The 17,868-nt window shown below is 41.6% G+C and overlaps 1 protein-coding gene across 8 annotated transcripts in view; it reads right to left on the bottom strand.

Annotated features, from left to right (window-relative positions):
• The window catches only part of LTBP1 (latent transforming growth factor beta binding protein 1), a 381,021-nt gene that overhangs the window by 139,574 nt on the left and 223,579 nt on the right, over positions 1 to 17,868 (bottom strand). For all 8 annotated transcript variants that reach the window (XM_084793790.1, XM_084793789.1, XM_084793788.1 and 5 more), the window contains 2 exons: positions 4,743 to 4,845; positions 1,211 to 1,282 (listed from right to left, as the gene is read on the bottom strand). In XM_084793790.1, the coding sequence (XP_084649916.1) occupies positions 1,211 to 1,282; positions 4,743 to 4,845 (175 nt within the window). The remainder of the gene's footprint in view (positions 1 to 1,210; positions 1,283 to 4,742; positions 4,846 to 17,868) is intronic.

The following is a 17,868-nucleotide window of genomic DNA, read 5'->3' as shown; positions in this document are numbered from 1 at the left end:
CCAGATAAATGACTGGGATGGAATAAGGTTATTAGAATAAAATTAATTAATTATTTAGAAAATTCAAGTTTGAGACCAGCCTTAGTCTTACAGAGTTCTAGGCTAGCCTTGGCTACATAGTGAACAAAAGAAAGAAAATTGGTTACCTGTTTACCACTTTATAAAGTTCTGGACTCAGTGCTTAGTGGGTAGACACAGAATTTATGAAGAGTTACTAAAAACATCTTAGTTTTAGTCCTCAGCCACTGTCCCAGTTAAAATAAACCAATAATAGCTCTCTTATCAATAATAAAGCAATCACTTCTCAATTCATACTATTTTTAATCTGCATTGAGCTCTAGGCTCCGAGTTCATTAATCAGTAAGGCACTTAACTTGGGGGCAATCAAAATCTATTGAGAAAACACACTTGTAAGTAAAATCTTAAAGCACAATGTAAAAAAAATACTTCAGGACTAGGTAGGAAGAAATCCTAGCGCTGTCATAGGACTCTTGGCAATGATCCCACTGAATAACTAATTCAGACTCTGATGATATGAGTATTAAAGTAGGTGCTCTACTCAGCCACACAAAAACACTCAACCTCTCGGTGTGTGTGTGGCTTTAGTTTCTTTACATATAAGCCAATACGAAATGAATTCTGAGGTCTTCCTAGTACGTACAACTCCCTTACTGTACTAAGAAGATGAAGCGGACGTACTCAGAGCATCTCACACGTAGTGCTCTAGCTTTTCTGGCTCCCGAAGGGACCAATGTTCATGCTCATATTTAGTTCCTACAAAATTTGAGGTGGGTAGCAATATCTCATGGGAGGAGAAAGGGGAACTCTGTTGTGAATGGTGGGTCATCAAGGAACTACCTCTGCTAAGTGGGGGCAGGTACGGGTACCCATGCATCCATATGACCTAGGCAGCATGGGGATCCAGGGTCGGCTCAGTGCCATCCACACACCTCCAGGGCTTTGCCACAAGTTAGGAAAAAATAAGGGTTCCAGTAACTTTAAGGAGTAAGGAGGTAATTCTATTAACCACACATTAAACATCAGCATGCCCTTAGCTACCAGGAAAGAACAGGGAGCCATCCACTCACCATGTAACGGTCACATGCTGGACACAGGAGCATCATGTGGCAGAACAACTTCTAAAGTTGCTCAAGGTCCCAAAAGGCCAAAGCACCCACGAAGTCCACATCAGTAAATCCCATAACCTTACCTTGACAAAAGGTGTTGTTCACCCGCTTGTATCCTTGTAGGCATTCCATCATTTGAGTATATCCATGATAGGCTGTAAGTGGGGGGTGGGGTGGGGAGACATTCATTATATGCTTAGTTTTAAATTCTTAGGATCTGAAATTGCTAGATGTGCTGCCATTTACAGCACCAGTGCCCCTACCATGCACAAGCTATCAGTACCAATAAAGAGCTCCACAACTGCTATTGCTTACTCTTGTTTGCAATATACTTCCTATTATTTTGCAATAGCTATAGTCCTAGGAAGTTGCCAGCAAATCTTTATTGTATTAACTGAATCACAAGACTGTTTCATATTATCTTCCAATTAGTGATTAAATATTCCTATCATAAGATGCATTCCTCTACAGTGATTCATTTCAGAGAATGACAGGTTAAAAGGAGAAATGCTGGCGTTGGAAGTTGGTCCATTCATCCATTGGCCTCATGTCCAGTGTTGTCCCATATAATGAAGGCACTGACATGGTGCCTACAGAAACTGGGACCTCAGTTGTGAGTATTTCAATGACAAAATGATCATATTTAACAGTCTGTTCAAGGCCCAGAGCCAGACCAGATGATCTCTCAAAGTTTTCCTCTGCTTAGGAGTCTATGCTAATTTTCCTCTAAAACTGTGTGAAGGCAAGGGACTTGTTCACACTAAACACATTGCTAATACATGACAGACTGGTTAATGAAATCATTTACAGATTTAAAGTTAAGTTTTCATAGCAAAAAAAAATCAACAGTGAGAGGTTTTTGCATGTGGCTAAACAAAAACTTCATTAAATAAAAGCCACTTGAAAGTTGAAGTTTGAATTATTTTGAGAGAGAAAAAAACAAAACAAAACAAAAGATGGAACACAAAACCATCACATATAGTAGCCAAGGAAAGTCTGCTTGCTTCTAGCACAAATATAATTTAAAGAGTAGTACCAACCAAGGGAAGAGAAGATTTAAAGAGGAATGTGACCTTGGGTGTGCTTCTCAGTGGTGAGTCACTATAAACAACAAGCAGAATAAATGCCAAGATGTTGGAGTGTGCTCTGTTCATCATCCCCACTGCCCTGAAACCAAAGCCATCTCTTCAATCCATACACCAAATGAGTGAGCCGATGAATTTATTTTCATCAGTGTTTTGTTAAAAGAGCAACTTTGTCCTTTCCCATTCAACTGAAATCATCATCAATCCTGAGCTGTAGAGCTAACACCACCATAGAAAGCATAGAGGTCATGCCCAGGGGATGATGCAGTTCTAGATACAAGTGACTAAAGGTCAAGAATGGCCTTAGGAACTAAACTGTGCGGGTGGGGAGAGACGATACGCATCCTTTTACCTGTAACATCTGAGTCACTCTTGGAGCCTTTGAAATTTAGAAAAGAGAAAAAAATAGAAATAGCTATCATAGAGAAAAGACACAAAGAAGCAAGCAAATGGAAAAAAGAAAAACGAAGAGGAACAAGGGAAAGTATTAAGAAATAGAAACAGAGCAGAGCCCAAGTTGGAGATCTTCCCTCATCCTCATCCTTAGACCTAACAGTGGGAAACCCACAACATTATTAGACAAACACATATGACAAATGAAGAGTGCATGGTCCCAAACCAGATGGCCATGTTTTTGTTTTGTTTTGTTTAACAATTTAGATGAAGATTCCTGGCCAGTGACTCAACAGCAAATGACAACAGTGGCAGTCAAGTTTGTATCACCCCGACCCTAAACACTATGTTCTTTGAATAATTCCAACTATATCCCAGAGATCTCTTAAATCAGATAACCAAAATAATTTAGGTAAACAGGTCTTTAAGTAAGGGGAGATCTTTATCATTCAAGCAGCCTCCTGGAAATCTATGTTGCTAATCATTATTCAGTCACCTTGGGGAATGTATGTAAGACAAACTTTAGCAGGAATTTCTGTAAATTAGCCCTCCTCTAACAAATGCCAAATTTGAAGTGTCAACAAACGTAAGGAAATCAACTTCAGGGAACCAGAGGGCCTGTATGTTTGAGAAACTGGAAGTGCAAATGACAAAAAGGGGTGGGGTTACAACAAGTTACTGTACTGGGAGAATAGTCTAAAAGAGGTAGAATAGAAATTCTGAGGGAGAGATTTTTTTTTAATATTGAACAAAAAGGTTTAGACGGCAAGTGAGGGGCTGGAGAGATGGCTTTGTAGTTAGGAGCGCTTGTTGCTCGGTTTCCAGCATCCACATGGTAGCTCACACCATCCGTAACTCTACTTTCAGGGGATCTGACACCCTCTTCTGAACTCCGTGGGTACCAGGCACAAATGAGGTACATGCATGCAAACAAGGCATGCATACACATAGTATAACATAAATACATCTAAAAATGTTTTAAAGACAAGTGAGACCCAATGCAATCAACAATTAAGATGAAGAAATAAAAATCGTCTGACTGAAGCAAATGAGATGTCTCTTATAAGATTAAAGGGGGCAGGGGAGAAGTCATAAAAAGTCTTCAGGTTTATGAGACAGAGACTGATGAATGAGAAGGAAAAAGGCACTTTTGGGGGATGATCAGAAGAATTAAAAAAAAAAACTCAACCCAAAACAAATTAGTACTGCCTTTCTAAGAAGTGTTTCTCTGAAACTTGTCAGTCAGAGTTAATGCTACATCCAAAGAGTAAAGCTACAATCTTTTGTAGAGAAGCCGGCTAATTGAATGGTGCAAACCCGGACTTATTCAAATAACACTTTCTGTAAAACACTCTGAGGGCAAATCACAGCATGTTGGCGATGCAGTCCCTGGACAACTGGGGCAGTACAAAAACAATGTTGGAGTTGCAGGCGCTGGTGACTGGGCAGTACAAAAGTGGTGTTAAGGAAAAAAGGGAAAATATTTGGCTCCTTCATTATCCATTTCTTCTCCACAAATCACTAACCAGTCAACTCCTCATCCGAGCTCCTTTTCATGAGGGTTGAGATCTGCAGTGTGGTGAAATGTGTAAGTTGTGGAAACTAACAATGTCTTCACTTAAGGAGTCTAGCCTAATAGATAGTAGCTATATTGACTTTTTATAGGGTTAGAAACATTTGTTCACCATTTTAAAAGCCATTTATTTCCTATTCCCCGAGCCAGAGAAGCTGATTTTTACTCATTAATTCTTCACAGTGCCTCTTCCACATAAGTAATTAAGCTACAGAAAGTGACTGATTACTGTTTTTTCTTTTTTTTTTTTTAAGGAGGATGAGGGGAGAGAGGAAAAGGAGAAGGAGGAGGAGAAGGAGGAAGAGGAAGAGGAGGAGGAGAAAGAGGAGGAGGAGGAAGAGGAGGAGGAAGAGGAGGAGGAGGAGGAGGAAGAGGAGGAGGAGGAAGAGGAGGAGGAAGAGAACTGGTATGAAAGTTTTAACAGACCTGCAGTGTTTCTAGCAATATGGGCTGTAGCACTGTGTTCTGAAACACAGCCCGAGATTTCCTTGAAGGTCTAAAACTCATCATTAGAAAAGAGGTATGTTCCATGAACCAGCAAAGGAATGATGCGATGTCACTTACATGGCTTCTTGGGGCATTTCTGGCATTTGTTAAAGCCCCAGGAGGTCCCCACTGTCCCACAGCAGTCCTCTTGCTTTGAAAGGCCAGGGAGTGCCTTGCCACACTGCAATGAGGTGTGAAATGGGGAGGTTAACTGAGTGCAGGATGCTCACAGCCCCAGAGCTGGGAAGCTTCACAGTCACTTTATCAACAGTTCCCTTGATACAGTGCAATTACAGAGGAAAAGAAAGGCTATAAAATGTTGAGGCCAAATACTAAGGCAGAATCATACAACGCTGCAGTGGATAAGCACATTTCCACATATGAATTCCTTTGCATTTTTAAAGTCTGAAGCAATGGCACAGGTCCATGCTTTTGGGTTTTACCACTTGCCTGGACTTGCCCTGACTGTACCCTGCTCCTTCATCTGGACAATATATGTCAGCTTTTGGGTTTCTCGACAGCAATTGCTTGCTTGCCCGAATGTTCCTTCACTAGCTTGCTCACTCATTGTTCCTCTGTTCTGCATTTATTAATCATTTGTAATGTGCCCTGTGAACTTGGATAGAAAGATGGACATGCACTGGACTGAAATGGGTAGCCGTAAAACTATAGAATCAGCTGTGAAGTACGGGTGGGAATCACAGAACCTAAAGAGGGACAAGAAGGGACAGGACAACAGAGGGCAATTTAAGAAATGAGTGTAGCCCGAGCCAGATCAGCTCTGGCAGAGACTAATGCTCAGGGAGATCAGCCAAGCCACAAAGGGGTTGGCGAGTTTAAGCAAGACGCACATGAGCTGGCAGAACAGATACTCTTAGAACTATGGTTCAATATTGTCAAATGTTAAGGTCAGGTGAGATGCCTTGTCAACCACTCAGGCATGGTACTGACATTGCTTAGAACTACCTAGAAAATAGATCCTGTCCTGCAAGACCATCCAAGGACCAGATGAGCAATGAAGCTCACTTGACTCCTACTTTCCAGCTGCACAGGATAAGCTTATGTCCCACATCTTTTTCTTGTGTACAAATGTAGAGTATCTAAGGTCTTCCTCTACTTTGCAAAAAAAAAAAGTATTCAAATGCTTTCCAGAGTCATCTTTTATAAAACAAATCTGATCGTATAACTCTACCAACTAACGACCTCCAGCAACATTGTCACTATCCCCTGGCAAGATAGAGAAGACATCTCTTGTCCCACTTCAGGCAGTGTTTTGTTGCCTTCCACCTCTGAGCATCTACTGAGGCTTGGAAAAGGAGTCTTTATTGTCTGAACAACTCAGGTCTTTTTGAATGCCTTGTCTTCTCTCTCTCTCTCTCTCTCTCTCTCTCTCTCTCTCTCTCTCTCTGTGCATATTTTTCTTTCCTCCAACTTTATTTCTACCATGAGCCTGAGCACTGGCTCCTCAGTATATGGTTCCTGTCCTTTATTTCAAAGATACTTCCACACAGGTCCACTGCTAACAGCTTCAGTCCAGTGCATATGTGTTAATGACTTATTATCTTTATATTCCCAACCAGAACACACTATAAATGCTCGCTTATGCAGAGTGGAGCAATTGCTATGGGAAGGCCCATCAGAAATTAGCATGTACACCCCAGAACACGGGGCCACGCACAGTGAGGGAAAGTCAAGGCAAATGGTGATCCTAAGAAGGACAACAAGGTGTTGACATAGCCTGGCTGGTGTCCATGGACAGTGGGGGTTTTTTCCCTTCCTGCTGGGTCCAGGCATGTCTCATTCTGACTGAGGCTCTGAGTAAAAACATACACAAATTATAAAGCAAAACCACATCAGAGAAGGCCAAGCCCAGTTACAGGGTTTTAGAACAGCATAGTGTTCACATTCTTAGGTTTTAAGGTTTTGGTTTTTTAATTTTAATTTTAATAATTTTTGACAAGTGTTATATGCATTCCAAAAGCATATAGTTAAAACAACAACTGAGACGACACTCTAGAAGACTGGGCATGAATTCTGGCTCCAGGACTCCATACACACACAGCTAGATGGATTTCCTTATCCATAACATGGAATACATAATAGCACTTACATGGTCATGAACTTGAAAGGTAAAATCTATGTTCAATGCAGAGTATTATGCCTGACACTGTAAGTGCTAAGAAAGCTATCACTACAATCGCTATAATTTATTACTCATTGTCATAATCACGACATCATCACCTGAAAGTTCCTTGTTCCAGATCGGATCGAAATTGTGAGATTCTCCAGGGAACATGGGGCATGTAAGTGGATTGGGGTGGACTGTGAGTGTTCTGTGAAACAAATTGGTTAGTCCGGCAGTCCACTTAAAAGTACCATGACTAACAAGAAGTGCATTTATGGGGCGCATAAGTTAGCACTGAAGACATTTTCAGTTGGTCCTACTTTTGATGAGAACCTAATAACAGAGCCATAGAGCAAGTGAGCAAGGCCAAGTCACCGCATTCATGACACCTTGGAAGTAACTACACAGGTAGGATGAGACAGACATGCTTTTCTTGAGAGAGGGAGGAAAGCAGCCCAGTTGGTTGGATGAACATTGCTTATGTGGCTGTTATAAACCAGTGCACCGAGCAGGACGCCATGTGTAGGTAGCTCCTTGCTAGCTGTGAGCACTATGTGCTAAGGGGGAATGTGCCCATCCCAGAGCTAGATTTGCACCAAGGCCAAGAGAGGAACACAGATGTGCATGATCACACACACACACACACACACACACACACACACACACACACACACCATAAAGAAAGAGAAAGAATCAAGGTGAAGGCAAACTACCTGAATCACGATAGTTACTCAACTCCTTGAGCCTAACCCATAAACAACTTAAACCCTAAGCATGAAGGTTAGGGGCAGAACAGAAAAGAGGACAATGATTTGAGTATATGACAAGAAACAAATAAAAATACAGAGGTCTGCATTGCTGAACCCTAGCTGCCAACATCTACTTACTATTTTCTTCCAGTTTCATAAATGGGTTGGATTTATTTTTTATTTGAGACACCAACCACTATGCACACAACTATTTCTTGTACCAGACTCTGGGCTCTTCTCTTAATCAGGCAAAGCACTCAACACTTGCCGGTTTTATATGCTCAAAATGTTAGTAGCAGTTAAAATCCAATTTTCACCTTAGATTCCTAGAATGTTTTATTTGGTAGGGCAAAAATAAATCATTTCCCTCTCCTGGGCCTCCAAAAAGGTACAAGGTTTTCATTACATGCTTTATCCCATGTCTTTGTTTTTGCAGGTCTAGAGCCAAGAGCAGCACAAGTCATCCAACTTGATGGAATAAATGGGATGCGTAGGTGGTACCATGGCACTCTGTGTGTGTGTCTTGAAACTGGGTCTACACAGTGTAGGAGTGAGCTAGGAGGGATGAAGTCATGGTCAGAAGGTACAAAGTTTTCTATCAGTCCCATCAGCTGCTTAAAAATAAAGAGGCTTTGGCGTGTAGCAAGAAACATGATGTGAAATACCTCATGGCTTTTACCCAAGGCCACTACATGATACAAGTCTTAGTTGAGTATATGCAGAAGTAATGGGAGGAAGGGTGGAGTCAGGCCAAGGGATGTCTCTCCCATTCTGAAAGGCCACAGTGGAGAGATTAAATGACACAGAGTAGAACAAGGCTAGAATGCCTTGCTCTGAGACTGAGAAGTGCTCCTTCTCAGCAAGATGTACTCACATGGACATAGCCTCACATGGATCAAAGAGGGCTTTCAAGTTAAAAACACAAGAAGACTTTCTCCCATGGAGTCAATCACAATATTCTCAGAGAAAGACTGTCAAACATCTCAGAATACATCTTTGTGTAAAGCAATCCAGTGTTAAATTCACACCCCTGTACTTAACTCTACCAAGTCAAATAGCAACTCGCTCTAGCTCCTCAGAAAGCTACCATAACCTTCAGTGCTAATGTCTGCTAGGACCCAACTAAGGGCAGGGCAAACCCTGTTCAGACAACCAGCCCTGTGAAGATCAGCTGGTGAACGGGGCAGAGAGAAGCCTACGTGAGACATATGGCAATGTTGAGATACATTAAACAAGCCTATTGCGTGCTGAAGGCTTTTTGGCAGAACTGAAGACCCAAAATCACAGGAAGAGGAGGTTCATCCCACACTGTAGACCCTCTTTCCACTGTAAATGCTCCTACCTAATGGGTGATGGTGACTTCTCCGGTGGGAGCTGAGCCTGATGGGTCATCTCTCAGGAATGTCTAGAATGCAAAGCAAATGACCTCTATGCGGTCTTCCAGGGTTAAGATTCTAAGGTCAGTATGTGCTGCTAGGTTACAGGACTCTGTTTGGAAAATACAGACTAGTGCAAGATAGAGTCAAGTTCAAGTACTTTTGTCCAGAGTTGTAACAGGGCCAGGTCTGGGCAGATAGATGCAACTCCTAGGCCTCTCCTTTGCCTGTTTCTACTTCTTTAGCTCTAGAGTCTTCACCAGGTCTGAACCTTTGCCTGTTAGGACTTATGAAAAACAAGGCAAAAAGGGAAAAAAAAACTAACAGCTCCACTTGATCTTGACTTCTGGAGAACTGAATGGTGAAAATAAGCTTTAGACTCCTCTACTTATCTTTATGGGGTCACATCACTGGAGAATCACAGGCTGCCTGCACAGTCCATGGGGTTTAGAGCGCTGGTTGCCAGCACCAAAGGTGCTGAGGAGGTAGAGAATATTGCTATTTGACTTAGTAAAGTTAGGAGTGTAATTATTTCACAATGCAAAGTATAAGCGACAGCATAAAGGTGTAACTGTGTAGCTAATTATCAATAAGCAATTGACAATGAGAAATGTACTTAGGATCTTTTTTTTTTAACCTGCTTGAGAGCATGCATCTTCATACTTTAACCTCAATTTTGAGGGAGAACCACATAATTTTGCTATTGAAGTTAAACTGTGATATCCGGTCCCCTGCGAGCCTCACAAATCCAGGAGCCAGAACAATGCTCAAAACTCACCATCCGGCAACCTGAGCTTATCATTAACTTTTAATCATTTTTTATCATTTTTTGACAATGAGAAGACTCACTCTTCAGGTTGCTTCCTAGAGGCATGGTAACTGGGAAAATCTGTTATAGATATTAGAACATGGTTTTGTGGCATTTCCTATTAAAACTGATACTCATTCCAAGACTGTTTGCTTCACTGTGTCAAGTCTCTTTTCATCAAGAGATGAAAACCACGGGTGTTAAGAAAAGGGCAGAGTGCTGGTTGAAAATCAGTAGACGCCACCTCTCTTCCTAGCAGTGGGGTGCTCCACAGATCATCCTGCCTCTCTGGACCAGTAATGAGACATTAGAACAACAATCTTGATCTCAAAGTGCAGTGACGGTGAATGAGGAATGACTAGGCAGGTGTGGGACCAGAGCCCTGTGGGCTATCCTACACTATAATGAGCAGAACGGAGGTGGAATCCCAGCTTGGGTAAAACTATAGCCAGGATTAAAGGGCTGGACATCTTATAGGCTCCGAGAAGACTTCTGTTAAAACTGTTCAGAAATGCTGGGCATGGTGACACAAACCTGTAACCCCAGCACCCGGGGAGGCAGAGGCAAGCAGATCACTGTGAGTTCAAGTCCAGCCTGGTCGACAAAGTGAGTCAAAGACACCCAAGGCTACACAGAGAAACTTTATCTTGAAAGAACGAAAGAAAGAAAGTAAGAAAGAAAGAAAGAAAGAAAGAAAGAAAGAAAGAAAGAAAGAAGCAACCAAAACTGTTCAGATATTTGACTGTAATAGGGTATGGCGGTTTGAATGACAATGGCCCCCACAGGCTCATAGGGCATGGTACTATTAAGAGATGTGTTCTTGTTGGAGTGGGTGTGGCCTTGTTGGAGGAAGTGTGTCACTGGGGAGGGGCTTTGAGGTTTCAAATGCTCAAGCCAGGCTCGGTGTCACTCTTCCTGTTGCGTGCTGATTCAGATGTACAAATCTCAGCTATGTGTCCAGCACCATGTCTGCCTGCATGCTGCCATATTTCCCACCATGCCAGTAATGGACTAAGTCTCTGAACCCATAAGCTATCCCCGATTAAACGTTTTTATTTGTAAGAGTTGCCATGGTCATGGCATCTATTCACAGCGATAAGACCCTAATTAAGATGAAAGGGTAGCCCCGTGAGGACAGTACAATGTCAAGAACTGACTGTTCAGTCTCCCTAGATGAAACATTTTAAAATGACAATGCAGAAACATTCTTAGGAATCATCCTTATCACACGTATGTAACTCATTCTGTTACCAAGAACCATGTATAACGAAGTATAAATATTTGAAGCTAGAAACAGGACATTTTCTCAAAAAGTAAATGCATCACTAACCCAAAGGAACAAATAAACTAACCCTTGCAAAAGCACACCGGTATGGGCTCAGGCAAGCGCTGAAACGAAAGCGTGACTCAGTGGTACTCCTGGGGAAAGAGACTCGGTCAGTCACAATCCAGGGCAGCGGTTCTTACCCTTCCTAATGCTGCGACCCTTTACTACAGTTCCTCGTGTTGTGCTGACCTACCCAACCATATAATTATTCCCATTACAACTTCAGAACTGTAACTTTGCTACTGTTATGAACTGTAATGTAAATACTTCTGGAGATGCAGGTCCACCAAAGGATTGCGACCCACAGGTTGAGAACTGCTGGTCTAGGGGATCCTAACACCAAAGGAAACACCCTACTCCAACTTCTACCTGTCTGTCAGTATTAGCACATTCAACGGTAAATGGTAAACTGGCCATTCTCTAAGGTGTGTGTGTGTGTGTGTGTGTGTGTGTGTGTGTGTGTGTGTGTGTGTGTGCGCGCGTACATGCGCACGCGCATGCTCACATGTGTTCATGTATGAGACCATGAGAGGATAGAATAATGGAATGAACACAGGACTGAGAACCAGGAAGCCTCAGTGTTAATCCCTATGTGCCACAACTCAACAGTAAGTGAACTAACTCTCTGGATGTGAGTCTCATCATAAACAGAACTGCAAAAACTGACCAATTGAGACACAGTCAGTGTACTTAAGTTTAATGATTTTTATGGAGGCCGCAGAACAGGAACAAGGCTTCTGGAGAACAATGGTGAAAATGTTTACTCTGTCAGAGTCGCCCTACAAAGATCACTTTGTCTTAAATGTCCCTTGTCTACAAGCCTGACTAACTAGATCCCATGGTCCCGTATCGTTCCTAGTAGCCTCAAAGAATGTCCTACCCACTTCATCAGTGATGACCAGACCATAATATATCTTCATCCCTCTCTTGCCAACTTGTACATGCAAAAAAACCAGCATCTCTACCTACCTGAAACTAGGTATGGCTCTTAAATGGTTCCTTCCCAATTATAAAAGATAATTACAGTAGTCATCTTATTATCAATAAACAACTTCTCAGAGGTATTCATAACATTCATAGGGATGCAGATTTTGCATGTATGAAGCATGTATGCAAAGCCACATGACGGACCCTTCACCCACATCACATAGCTACATCATCTTAACAATCCTCTGTACCACTGCCATCCTCACGGCTACTCACATTCAAAAGCATGCTACTCAACAATTGACGACACAAAACCTTGAGGATTTTTACCAAGCAAAAGCGCTACCCTCGCTATTGTGACACTGAGAGATATCAGTCATATTTCATTAAATACTCTCCACATCTTTCATAAATAGAAGAAGGAAGTCCTTTATGGAAAACCACTGATTGTGCATAAGAGACTGGGTTTATCTCAACCTCTGCCTTGGGTCTCCGCTGCTTCACAATGACAGCTACCACTCTGCTTCATCAAGGTGACTCCTGTCCACCTTCCATGCAAAATGGCTCAACTTTGGCTCCAAATTAAACTGGAAAGCCTCAGCAAGAGCTCTTCCATGTCCCTCCCCTAAATTGCCAATTGTATTTATTTTTATGAGGCAATGCCAAATACTCCAATTTTTTTAAAAAACTTTGTCATTAATGCAAGAAGAACAACACACTTGATCAACTATTTCTTCAGGGTCCGTTGTCCTAAGGGAGAATTCTGTACCGTGGCTCACTGGCAGGGCAACAGGCATTGTCCCATAAAAAGAAGAGGAAAATGCTTAAATGCTTCCAGATTTTCTAAAAGAACTTGTAAAAAAAATTGCTTTGGCTTGAGCAGAACATTTTTCATGGGCAAGTTCTTTTCTTTTTCTTCTTCTTTTTTTTTTAAAGTCTACCCAGCTTTCTTTCATTAGAGTAATTAAAACAATGTTAGGCATTCATGGTATCTGATATATGCATAATCCTCTGATATTTCAGGATATTGGTTTTACAAAGTGTCTGCTGTGACTAGGGCATTAACAGCTGGAAATGTATCCACACTGATTTCTGACAGTATATTTGCTTAAAGCCTGCTGAAGCCAAACCATGCGCTTCAAGGAACTCCAGACAACTACTCTAATTTGTGAAATATATTTTTAAAGTAATGCTACAATAAGGATTGGTTTTTAATGTTAACATACAAAGGGGAAAGTATTCTTAAAGGCATGCCATATGATTCTCCTTTTTTAAGAAAAGTTCTCTACTTTGTCTACTTCTGTACTTTTGGAATTTTGACAGACAAATCTTCCAGATTGTGATCTGTGAATTGTTGGTTTTCCTGAGCTGCTAAAAGAATAATTAAGTTCTATTCTCACATAATTCCCACTAGGCTTTCTTCTGATGAAAAGCAATATAAAATACCATAAATTGCAGTACTAGAGAGCAAGTAAGTCAAATTTACTTCATTATTTATTACTTGTTATTATTTATTATTAATTTTAGCTTGTATACAAAAAACCAGATTCATTATTACATTTTCATGTGTGCATCCTGGTAAATTTATTTTAAATTCTATTGACAGGAGTATGGCTTAAAAACAAGGAGCTTTAGTGGGTGAGAAAATAAGTATGGGTGCATAGGTATATCTGTTGTTACTATGGTAACCAGATCACCTCCAGAATGATGAACAAAGGATTGTTTATTTCTTTAACGATGCTAGGTACCTTTCTATGTGAAACTTCATTGCTTAGCAGTTCTCCTTTTGTCTCTATAGAGATGGTGAAAGAAACAAAGGCCACGTCAGGCTTCATAGAACTATGCAAAATTGTAAGGCAGGCCTCCCATTTGGTTTTTAGTTTTTATGGGTCCCTCCCAACAGCACAGAACTTAAAGCTACTAATTACCAGTGGCTTAGATGTAACTCATGTATAAAATCAGAAAGCCACAAATAAAAGCAACAGGTTCATTTACGTCCCTGAGAACAGAAGCTAAGCTTGTATTGTCTACTGACCATTCACTTATGACAGGAACAGTTACCGCCCAACAAATAGCCACTAGTTTCCCAACATTTCCCATTCTGAAACAGTCTGATACATACCTGTCTGCTGTAACAAACAACCATAAACTAAATGGCTTTGTGTAGATGTATGCAGGTGTGCACATGTGCACATTGTGTAGAGGTTAGAGGTCAACCTTGGTATAGTAGTTCAGGCACTGCCCATCTTGTTTTGTGAGGCAGCATTTCTAGGTGGCCTGGAGCTCACCAAGAAAGCTAGGCTGGCTGGTCAACAAGGCCCAAGAAACCTTCTGCCTCTGGGATTTCAACCCCCTACACCATGCCTATCGCTGTCTGTCCATCTGCCCGTCTGCTTGCCTTTTAATGAACTCCTGTCTTCACACTTGTATGACAGGAACTTAACCAACTGACCTATCTTCCCCAAACCAAGTCATGGTTTTAACAATAGCCATTTACTTCTCACTTGTAGAACCTGGAATCCCAAGATCTAAAGAGCTAGCAATGGTCAATTCCTGTCTTGTAGGCAGCAGCCATTTGGCTCTGGGCTCACAGGATTGCTTGCTTATGAGTCTGCAGAAAGAGAGACAGGATGCAGTCAAGTATTCTGGTACCATTTCTTCTAATGATATGAATCCCATCATGTCATGGCCCCTCCCTTATGATTTCATTTAACCTCAGTTATCTACTTTTAGCCTCTACTACCAATATAGTAACCGCAGAAGTTTCAATACATGAACTTGGGGCATATGCTTCAGTCCACAGAAATATCTGACAGGATCATGTACCTGAGCAATGGGGAGGGAAAATAGGATCAATGTTCCTGACAGCATCTCTCTTCCCCAGCTATGGGAATCAAGTCTTGTCATGGTTCAATTCTTGGCAAAGTATGTGAGTAGTAGTGCAATAATACTGCATGAGCACCCTTAGCTCAGGCCCCAGGGAATGTGCGAGGTAGAGTCCTTTACTTCCCCAGAGCTATCCAGTCCATGCAAAACTTGCTGGGCTTGTTATTGTCTCACAGCCTGGCCCAACTGGAGCAGTGGATACAATTAGCAGTGATTCATATGTGCCCGTTACTCAGCCCATACACGAGGGCCTTCCCCTCATGAAAAGCACAAGCTTAATGGCAAGAAGAACATAATTAAATCATAAATAGTCTAGCTAGGTTGCAATGCAGCAAGAATTCAGAAAAGCAGAAGCAGAAGAAGAAGAAGAAGAAGAAGAAGAAGAAGAAGAAGAAGAAGAAGGAGAAGGAGAAGGAGAAGGAGAAGGAGAAGGAGAAGGAGAAGGAGAAGGAGAAGGAGAAAAAGAAGAAGAAGAAGAGAAGAAGAGGAGGAGGAGGAGGAGGAGGAGGAAGCAAAGTGGATTGAAGAAAACTCTTTCAAGGAAATGACACTTGAGAGAACCCATCTCAAGTCAGGAGGAGTTGGAAACAACAAGACAGGTATTCACTGTAGCTGACATTTGTCTAGGTTACTCTGTCCATATTCCTTGTGCATATATTGTATCAATAGTGCCTATAGTTGTAAAAAAAGGAGGAAAGATGTGAAAAGTATCACAGCACAACAGCACCAGACTCAGATGTCTTGAGAGGCTTCTCAGTCCAAGATGCAATGATGAAATTGGGCACAAGAAATGACGTACTTGCTAAAATGGAATGAGAGCTATAGACTTGAAGTGGAGAATCAGTGCACACTAGGCCTAACTTCTCTGGGCCTCGAGTGTCACAAAAGTAGATGGGAGGCAAGAATACCTGCTTTCTTTATAGCACATTGCTTCAAAGGTCAAATATGGTCATGGCTGTGAATGTTCTCTATCATCTATCCATTTTATAAAAATGTAATGTTTTACTAAGAGGCTTGCCTCAAAGCCACAGGATGTGGGGACTGTGTTCTTAACTGTTAAAACTTGCCCGATCTAAAGAAGTCCTCTGCAAAGTGGTTATGCTGGAGGCATTGCTGTCTTGTTCGAAATATTTAGAGCTCCTTGTTTCACATGTTATAATGCCATTCAGAAATTGAGGATAGCTTTAAAACGCTCTCAGTGATGGCAAATCCTTGAGACTTGAGTTGACTTGGCCATTCTAAGCTTTCAGATTGCTTAAGAAAATAACAAGTGATATGAAGGTCATGGGTATACACCAACTCTCAGTTCTGATTTGTTTTTCTTTTTCTCCTTCAATTCAGGCAAAGCATAACTATACAGTGTCAGGGTTGGACAGCTGGCTCAGTGGCTCTTGCAGAGGAGCTGAATCCAAATCTCAGAACTTATGTAAGGGCATTCCCAGCCACCTGTAATTCTAGCTTCAACAGATCTGATGACTTCTTCCAGCCTTTGGGGGGTACATGGACTCATGTGTATCCCAGACACATATACACATAATTAAAATTTAAATAAACCTCAGAAAAACAATGCGATGGCAACATGACCAGGGACAATGTACAGCCTCTGAATAGGATATTTTAATAGCAGATAATCAGCTTGTACATAAATACTTAAATAAAAGAAGAAGGAGGAGGAGGAGGAGGAGGAGGAGGAGGAGGAGGAGGAGAAGAAGAAGAAGAAGAAGAAGAAGAAGAAGAAGAAGAAGAAGAAGAAGAAGAAGAAGAAGAAGAAGAAGAAAATGGAAGTGTTAGAAAAACTGTAGCACTATTATCATATCAGGAATAGCATGGGGCAGAGATGAACAAATCTTACCATTTCTCTGAATAGGTCATGAAATTGTTTCTGTCACAGATTCCAAACTATTTTCTCTTAGTAAGCCAGACAATTCTACTTCAGTTTAGAAAATATTAATTCTATCAAATGGAATAGGGAGAAGAAGCGACTTTAGCTCCTAGAAATAACCAGCCTCTAAGTCTTTAAACATTCTTGTAGTGTACAGAGTATAAAACTCCATCAGGCCAAGCTATGTTCTCTTCAAACTCCTTTCGGTACACTCAGAACTTTGCCAGTATCAGAAGTGGCTTACCAAAAGCCCCAGTTCTGGTTCATAATTGTTTTCAACATCTGTTCCCTGTGTAAAAACCAAGAGCCTAATAATTAGTAGGCTTATAGTTTTGGTGTGCCTTAAAGGTAAAATACGGAAGCTTGGTGATATTCCATGTCATGGAAAAAGTATTTTCATGGCCAATAAAGTAGAAAAACATGTAAGAAAGGAGTCAAGGAAAACCAGTGATGTGACACAGACTTGCTTATGTATGGACAGGTCAGGGGGAGTAAAACCTTAAGGTTGACAGGCTTTGGGGCACCTACAGAGCATCTGCCTGGGTGAAGACTGGATGTTAAACTACAGGAAGTACCATGTCTGGGTCCCACCAGTTCTGGGAATCTATATTTGACTCTCTCAATGTCTGAGCTCCATGTTCCTCATCCAAGTAAAACTAGCAGTTCTCCCCTCGGCTGGCAGAAATTCAGTGACATGAAGGTATGTTCTCGCTCGTGCGAGTGGTGTTCCCCCACCTCCTTTGGACCCTAGCCCTGTGTTTTGCTGATCTTTCTCTGCTCCAGGCAAGAGGCCCCCTCACAGACTGTCTGGCAGAAGTTTCTGGAACATGACCAGCGAACACTTAAGAGCTTCAGAACCTATCACTGAGATGTACAAAACACCTTCACCAAAACCTTCTGCTATTGACACAGGTAATGTCTGGCAAGGATGAGTCCAGAGAGCAGCCCTGTCAGAGACACTAGAGACAAGAGACTCGCTAACACTCCATTAACTGTTTCTTGGATTAGGACAAGGGAGTCCTTGAGAGGGGCACTGAAGAAAAACCCAGATGGCACAGACGTGGCTGGTGTTGATGACTCATTCCACCAGAAGAAGGCCAAACTTCAGTAAATGTCATCAATAG

The sequence above is a fragment of the Acomys minous genome (genome assembly GCF_964271855.1).
Source record: "Acomys minous genome assembly, chromosome: 8".
NCBI lineage: Eukaryota > Metazoa > Chordata > Mammalia > Rodentia > Muridae > Acomys > Acomys minous.
The sequence above is the reverse complement of the archived record's forward strand: the minus strand, read 5'-3'. Positions and strand labels throughout refer to the sequence as shown.